The sequence below is a fragment of the Cottoperca gobio genome, chromosome 24 (genome assembly GCF_900634415.1).
Source record: "Cottoperca gobio chromosome 24, fCotGob3.1, whole genome shotgun sequence".
Lineage (NCBI taxonomy): Eukaryota > Metazoa > Chordata > Actinopteri > Perciformes > Bovichtidae > Cottoperca > Cottoperca gobio.
Genome location: NC_041378.1, coordinates 10547278 through 10556150, shown reverse-complemented (window position 1 = coordinate 10556150; position 8873 = coordinate 10547278). Strand labels below are relative to the sequence as shown.

General features: G+C 39.6%; 1 protein-coding gene across 1 annotated transcript; it reads right to left on the bottom strand.

Annotated features, from left to right (window-relative positions):
- Nucleotides 1-3824: 3824 nt before the first annotated feature.
- Nucleotides 3825-6844, bottom strand: LOC115003519 (zinc-binding protein A33-like). The gene is made up of 6 exons (XM_029425340.1): nt 6154-6844; nt 5905-6000; nt 5601-5831; nt 5479-5501; nt 4872-4990; nt 3825-4761 (listed from the first exon to the last, which is right to left on the bottom strand). The coding sequence occupies exons 1-6, from the start codon at nt 6559-6561 to the stop codon at nt 4256-4258; spliced, it is 1383 nt and encodes a 460-aa protein (XP_029281200.1). The 5' UTR covers nt 6562-6844; the 3' UTR covers nt 3825-4255.
- Nucleotides 6845-8873: the final 2029 nt, after the last annotated feature.

Below are 8873 nucleotides of genomic sequence, written 5' to 3'. Positions count from 1 at the left end.
TGCCTCATTTGCCTCAACCTGGCTGATTGTCAGACTGCTCGTGTTTCTCGCTCCCCTCAAACTTCATTGCTGTGTTCCCAGATCTCGCCAACTACTTTGGTGAGCACAATGTTGTCATAACGGACAGAAATGATCGCCAACACTATGAAAATAAGAGCCAGGTTGTAATGAAACGGAATGTTCCTTTAAGTCAGCACTGGCATGAATGTGACTCATACACACATTTTAAACCGCGAACCACACTGATCGCTATCGAGAGTATCTAATGTATACCTGTTGATTCCACAAGACAGACATATATTATTAATGTGTTAACTATCCTCTATGACTCAGCAACATAATTGTAGATGTGAAATAGTAGCTGAATGGAGGCTGATAATGGATGAGGGGGATATATGAGGTAAAGGCCTTCTTCTCAATAACGTTGTTAAAAGGTAGTGATTCACACACATAAGGTCACAGCTTTTCTTTAGCACTGAGTTAATCTTCTTATCTCTCACACAAGATCATGCATTATTTACTGAGGCTGTAGTGTCTAACTAATGTCCTTAGGAGGCGCTGTGAGTCAGGGCTTTTGGACATATCTGCAGTCTCGTTCATCCTATCGCCTTCATTGACATTTAATGATAATTATAACTTGGGTCACACCAGGGGCAGATGCACACACACACTGGCTCACTAACAACACACAGACACACACACACACACACACACACACACACTGCCTGGTTAAAAACATGAAGACATTAGCGGTAACTTAATGCTGAGTGAGTATTGATCTACTCTCAGGGGGCTTAGAGAGTGAGAGAACACCAGACAGCACTTTATCACAGCATTTGACCATCTAGGCTGGCCAGTGCAGTGTGTGTGTGTGTGTGTGTGTGTGTGTGTGTGTGTGTGTGTGTGTGTGTGTGTGTGTGTGTGTGTGTGTGTGTGTGTGTGTGTGTATGTGTGGGAGTGTTAGAGAGAGGAGGATGGAGCTTTAACAAAACACTTTGTTATGTAGATAGACTTTGCAGTACATAATAATAGGATCTTGACTGTGGAACCTGTCTTTGAAATGCAGCCTCATCTTAGTCATACAAAATTTAACATTGTACTTCATCCATTACTAAAAAGAGAACTTCCTTTTCTTTCTTTTCTTTCCTCATTCCTTCTTCAAATATCCTCTTGTGAGGTCCCGACTGACACATTCAATCTGTATTTATAACATTATACAGACCAGACTGAGTAGTAATCAGGCCTGTGTGTGTGTGTGTGTGTGTGTGTGTGTGTGTGTGTGTGTGTGTGTGTGTGTGTGTGTGTGTGTGCATGCGTGCGTGAGTGAGATTTTGTGCTTTAGTGTGTGTGTGGTGTGTGTGAGACCAGTGGGGATTTCATGATTATGATTGCTGAGGACACGTGCTGCTCAAATTCTTCAATGATTGCCTCCAAACGAAACATAAATGCCAAACAAAACAATAAACCCTTAGAGAGAGAGAGAGAGAGAGAGAGAGAGAGAGAGAGAGAGAGAGAGAGAGAGAGAGAGAGAGAGAGAGAGCGAGAGAGAGAGAGAGAGAGAGAGAGAGAGAGAGAGAGAGAGAGAGAGAGAGAGAAATGACAACATTATATACTTGGAGTCTGTTTCTTGAAGATATCCAGACCACAAAAACATGAGCAAAAAGTGACCAAAAGGGACCTGAAAACAAGGAGCAGATGGAAAAACAACCAGCTTCCATGCGTGAGTTCTTGTATCTATACATTACATTATACAGTCCACTCATTTAGACAGTTATTGTGGTGTGCTTGTCCGGTATGTTTTGCTATTTTTTGCTTAATTGTGTGCTTGTTTTCACATAGCTATCCTCTCTCCAGAACTCCTATATTTGTAATTGTTTCCTCATCACACACACATTGTCTTCTCCTCAGAAGCCAAGCCAAGTCAAACTGTAGATGCTGGTCCAGACAGACAGTTACTGTATGTCGTCTGTCTCAAACCTTCGGGCCATTGGCACATCCCTCTGTTTGTCTCTTAACTTGATATCTGCTTACTGTTTTGGCTCCAGTTCAGAGCCTTGTTGTCACTCTGATCACCGGGAGATGATCCGCCTTTGATCTGTCCATCCTGATTCATTCGTTTTCAGCGTCTTTGTCTCTCACACGTGTGATTTATGAGTAGCACACTCACACAAAGTACCTACACACAAATTAACATGCACCCATGTGCAGCACATACACACAAAAAGCTTTGTTATGTCTTTTAGCTTCGTTTAAATCCCTAATGTTAAATGTGATTGATTCTCTTTGTGATGTTTTGGGACAAAAGTCATTTCCACACGGTTACAAAAACAATGCCCAACGCTGTGAAATTGCTCAGATTATTCGTGTTTATTTCATCTGATTAGAAGAAAAACGAGACTTTCAGTAAAATAACATCTGACGTATTCTACTCAGTGGCTCCTTGGTGCTCTCTGGTCAACATCGAATGATTGATCGTTCAAAGGGGATTTCGAGAAAGAAAGAAAAAAGTTGGATACGCTGGTTTGCCATCATTCCTTTGAGCTAAAGTAATGGTTTATACAGGAAGAACAATGAAAAGAAAAGACAGCAAAAAAGGATTTTATTGCAATATGTGAAACCTGACAGATAATTGCTCAGTTGCATTCAAGTAAGCACTTAGGGATCTATTTTAATTTGATAACTATGAACCTATAATGATGCTTACTTTCTCTCTTACATTCTTGAATTTGGAATAAATGTATGAAAACACCTAAGTGTCCAATTCTGAATGTCAAATCTTAAAAGTACACTTTGCCTAATGAAATTCCTAGCTGAGTAATCACTCAAGCTGACACGTTTTCTCTTCTAGCTTTCTCTAATGACAAACTTATAGGGGGGGGGGGAAATCCCCCATGACCAAACTTGTTCAAATGTTGTGTCAATCAGTCCCTGAACTCCAACCTTCGTTAGCCTGGAGAAAACCGGACTCAGAAACACTCGTCATGTAAAACATGCAGAGGAATACAAATTGAATGAGAGAAACTCGTACGCCCCTTTCTCCCTCAGTGTGTTTTCTTCTCTCAATCCTTTTTTCTCTCTTTTAATTTGGCCCCTCTGTTTGTTTTTCTTCATTCTTTCATTAGTTGAAAAAACATAGCAGGCATTCCAGCTGTAATACCACTGAGATTCAGTATCAGTGTGGGGATTTGGACTCATGTGTGTGTGTGTGGGTGTGTCAGTGGTGAACCGACAGAGAGAGAGAGAGAGAGAGAGAGAGAGAGAGAGAGAGAGAGAGAGAGAGAGAGAGACAGAGACAGAGACAGAGAGAGACGGCTGTACACTAGAGAAGTGAGGCATTGCCTCATAATGATTCATCCCTGTGCTCTGTGTGTGCTTGTAGGCAAACGCATTTTAGTTTGTTTGTTTTTAGCTGGACCCTCCATGTATGCACCGTATTACACTAGAGGTTAACATCCGATAACTATTACCTTCATTGCACAACAGCTGACATGTATCTAAGAGCTCTCTAAGGAATTACTTTGAATACATTTGACTTGACTGATATTGAAACATGTAGTTGTCAATTTCCTTTATATAGCCCTAAAATCACAAATTCCCGAAAAATAAAAATGAAAGCACTCCCCAAAAACAAGGTAAGAGTATGAAAAGTAAAGATATTAAAATGTGTCTAAATCTGATCACAAATTTACATGATTGAACACAAAAAGTCTTGTTTTATTTGATTATAAAAAAAACGATATACACAATCAAATCTCAACAGTGGATTCATTCATTCATGATTCATTCATCATGAAGTCTAACTTTCAACAGATTCATACTCAAACTTCCCTCTATCAACATTTAAATCACACAATCTACTTACAACATAAAATAGATTATATTAAACAGATATTACAGTGATTTAATATTGTACTTCCATAAAGTTTGGGTACTCACAAGAGCTAGATTAAAACAAGACGACTACAAGACCCTAGTATCGGTCAACCTCCAAAAGCACTGGATCCTACATTTCCCATAATGCAAATCGATAGCATCTTTCATTGGACCCTCCTTGCAGGGAAAGCCTGCATGATGTCTGGCAACACTTTGGTTTGCATTAAAAATGTAAAAAATAAAGCAGAAAAGATATAGTTATAAAAACTCATGTACTTAATGTGGTGACAAGGATTTACAAAGGCAGGTCATATCGTAAACACTTAAGCCCCCAAAATAAGGCCTAATGTTGCTGTTTGACCTCTGCAATAATGCAGAATGTTTATCTGGGTCGTCTTATGCCTACTAACAATTCTGATGGAAGGATTTTCACCTCCTCGCTAAAATACGGAAAGACCGTTTTTGTGAAAGTGTATTTGATGGTGTGTACAAGTGTTTTCCTATCAAGGTCAAAAAATGATAGTATTCCTTGATCATAATCAAGCTGTACTCTGACCTTTTGGGGAAAAGAATTTTCAGAAACAATTTGAACATAATCCTCTGGAGTAAGTTCACACAGAATGCCAGAGCAAACGCACACGTAGATGGCCCAGATATTCTTATAGATATTATCCTTCGCAGCCACACCAACAGTCCAAAAACCCTTCACCTCCACATCCCAGCTGTGTTTTCCAGAGTTAAAGCCTGCAGAGCCAAGAACTTTACAGTTGCTCAGCCTTTCTGGGTTTTCAGGAAACTGCGAATACTTGTCGCTGTTTGTTGAACGAGTCAAGTGTTCTGATATAATAAGTGTGCTGTTGCCAGTGTTGGGGTCCAGAATTACAGGAGCTTCAGAGATAAAAAGAAAAAAATAATGTTTGTTTTGGTCATCAATTACTTGTCCATGCCACTGCAGATTAAAATGTAGAAATATGGCGAGGCAGAAACACTTTGCTTACTGTACTGGATTATGTTCTCCATCTTCTTCCAGACTGTGAACAGCAGGTTCCCAATGTGTTTGGCCTCGTCGATCAGGGCTCCTGATGGAGTCTCTGGGTCTGGTAGGTTGCTTTGGGATCTGAAGGAATATTAGGCAGCCATAGGTTATCAATTTAAATAGTTTTAAATACCTCACATTGGTACCATTTTTGTTTTTGGTGTGAAGCTACAAATACATATAAATAAAGTTTGCATATCTTTAAAAAATGATCTTCATGATTCCATCATATCAAACGCATTTTCTGTATTTATGGCTGGTATTTATTCTTCTCTAGCCATAAAATGTATTTACACTCATCAGTTACCTCTCTTTATAGTAGTTTGCTCTGTCAGTGGCGGAGTCCGCCATTCCCACACAATGTAAAAACATTCACACAATGGGTTTTTACTTTTCCAAATTAGTGTCAGGTTAACTTTCGCATCTTCGTTCAAGCTTCAACCGCTCCCAAACCTTTTATTATCATGCACCAAGGAATTTCTGGTGGATGATACCAACTACCATCAACTATGCTGTTGAAGTTGTCGTTCAGCTGTGCTTTGATAGATAGTGTAGAGGAAACAACTTACCGCTCCATAGTGGATTTGATATTCTATCAAATAAAGAGAAAACAGAATAACAAACTTAAAATCTGTTAAATACTCTTTATGTTAATGTTATGAACAGAATATTAATTAAGACAAGTAATCACCAGCATAAATGAGATGTCCTCAGCCTTCATCTCCATCTCTATGGTTTTGATTGTGTCTGTGAGCGAGGACATATCTGCAGTCAAATGAACAATCCTGATGTTCATTGCTTCAGTCTTGAGTGCCGCCTCTTTCCTCACTGCATCGATCCTAGCCGCCTCCTCTGCTCGCAGGAATTGGAAAAGCTTCCGAAACTCCCCTTTGATCGTCTTCTCTGTCTGCTGAGCCTGGAGCTGAGGAGAAACCCCATTTCAATGAAAGTCCACAACACATGTTGTTTCTTACTTTATAGTCATTATGACTTACCTGGATGTGGCTGGCCATTTTGTCACTCGTGAGTGTTTCATTTTTAAATAACCCCAGTTTGGTTTTTAAATGCACCATCTTCAGCTTGAGTTGAGCCTACAAATAAAGGTGCGTATAAGTAGAAAACAGTCAATTAGTTACACATGTGCCTGCCTGAGATATGGATCATTCTTATACAAATATGAAAACTACCAAACACAAAACTACTAAACTCAGTTGTTTTTATTAGATATAGGTATATTTACTTACCCTACTGGGTTCTGCTGCTTCGTTGATGGGGACACAGTTGTGTTTCTTGTGTTTTTGTGCATCCCTACAAATGACACAGATGAGCTGTTGATCATCCTGACAGAACATCTTGAGTTTTTCACTGTGCAGACTGCAGATTAGATCCTTAGATTCTGATTTAGCTCTCTGACTCTTCTCTCGTCTCAGGTTGTCGCACAGGTTTCTCAGTCTCAGATTACGTGGAGGCTGAGCCATTGGAAACATGGCCTTACAGTCCGGGCATGTCTTGAGTCCACTCTGTCTCCACCACTTCTGAAGACAGAGCTTGCAGAAGCTGTGACTGCACAACAAGACAACAGGATCCTCGAATATGTCACAGCACACAGGGCATGTGCACTCCATCTCATACGGCGATGTGTTGGCCGCCATTCTGTTGATTTCTCCTGTGGCTAATTTACTTTCACTTTCACTTTCACAGATTCACTCGTAATCTGTATTTTTTTTAGATCTAAGTACTTTTAACCGACACTCAATAAATACCTTGTTACGTCAGTAAACGTCCTATTTACTGGATTCTCTTCCTTATTTTCGTTTTCAAATACATTACCACAAGCAGTTTTAGGTTCTGACTTCTCGTCACTTTTTCCTGTCTTCTGAGTGAAGTAGGAGGAGGAGTCTGGTTTATGAATGAGGAAGGGAATGATCCTGTTGACCAGGTTTATTGATGTGATCTGATGTGTGCAAATTTAGTGTATACGATAAAAAAACCTTTGCACACTTCACTTACTTAAGGGAGAAGTGGCATTATTATTAAAGACCTTGAACAATGTAGACTTTGGTAACCAAGTAAAACTATAATTTGTCTAAAAGTATTATGTGGGTATAATTCTCTGGCTATTACTTCTATCAGTTGTGATAACATTTTATTCACAATATGTGGTGGCAACAAACACGAGCTGTCAATCTGACAGGTTGTAAACAAGTCAACAGTTAAGTCACATTAGCTGGCACTTTATAAAGAGGTAAAACAGATAGTGAGCGAGACCGTACTGTCTCTATTAATCATTAATTTAGTAGGAATCTGTGACTGCAGCAAACTAAGACACTTTGGTAGGTGGTAAATTCGAGGTTGAATTTGAAGCAGGAAGGTATATAAAGAGACTGACCTCTGAAACTTGCAAGGCAAAGAATCAGGTGGCCGACAAGGGTAACTGAGAATTCTTGTTTCTCTACTCTGTCCTTGTGGGTTCACGATGTTCACGATTCACGAAAAGGTTGAAGCAGTTTCCTGCAATCACAGCAATTACTGTAGTACTATACCTGCAACAGTTGCCTCATAGTGTTTATGAGGTATGGAGAGGGTGTCTGTTGTTTCAGTAGATAGATAAATAAATACGTAGTCTGTAGTTTATGAACATACATGCTAAAACAAGACCAGGATAAGGCTTATCAGAAACACAACCAAATTTTAGAAAGATTCCCTGGGAAATACTGGGACATCAATTCCTGCTTTTCAATCCCTTAAAAAATGATTTATCAGTAGATGGGTACAGGATTTCAAAACAGTCGTGTATACACACCGGCTACTATGACGTAGTGAACCATTCACAAGTTCATTTTACAATCTTGATAACACAGCATTGAGTACAAGGCTATTCTTCGAAGCAGGACATAATATCAGAGGAGATAACTTATAAAGGGCTAATGCATGGAGACTCATTTTAACATAAAAAATGTTTCTAACCTTATTTTAGCATATTTTTCTTGCAACCCTAACCTCTCCTCTCGTCTCTCTCTATATATATAATATATAGAGAGAATGAGAGAGAGAGCGCGGGGCGCGGAGAGAGAAGAGAGCGAGGATTGGAGAGCTCTCTCTCCGCTGAGTGAGCTCTAGAGCTCTCTCTCCCTCTCTCTCTATCTCTCTCGCTGGATCTCTCTCGCTCTCGCGCTCTCTGCGTCGGGCGAATCTCTCCCTCTCTCTTCTCTCTCTCTCTGCGCTATCTCTCTCTCTCTCTCTCTCTCTCTCTCTCTCTCTATCTCTCTCGCGTCTCTCTCACAGTCCCATTAAGCACCACTCATAAGCTACACCACGTCAAACTCACCCCAGTGTAAAATCACAAGACTGATTTCCCCCTTGACCCCCGCAGGCAAGAAGCTATCAAGGCCTAACTGTTTTTTTAACATGACCAGCACCACACCACCCATGTGGCCAGCTGATGTGGTTTACTCTTGACCTTCTATCTGTCTGTCCTCTGTCTTTCTCTTTCCTTTTCTTACACAGACGTTAAAAGAAAAAACTTAAGGAATCTTTCCCGCAATGTTCAAACTATGTCCTCTCCTTTTCCGTCTTCTGATAAGGTGAGAGGAGATAATAATTTGTGGATTTTAAGATGCTCCAATTATGCAACATCCCAATACACATAGAAGCTCATTTGTGGAATATTATTTGTTTTAGTTTCTGCACAAAAAATCAGCTGTAGTCATTTTTGAGTAATATTAATATTTGGTTTGATATGGTTTATTGTGCATCAACCGACTGACAGTCTAAACATATATCTCACGAAGGAAACACAAATATTCAGATCCGTTACTTAAAAATAAAAGTATTAATAGCACACTGTAAAAATACTCCATTACAAGGTAAAGTCCTGCACTGAAAATGTTGCTTATGTACTTAAGTAGTCAATGCATAAAATGGCCCATGTGACTCTATTAATAAGTATATATTATATTATTAT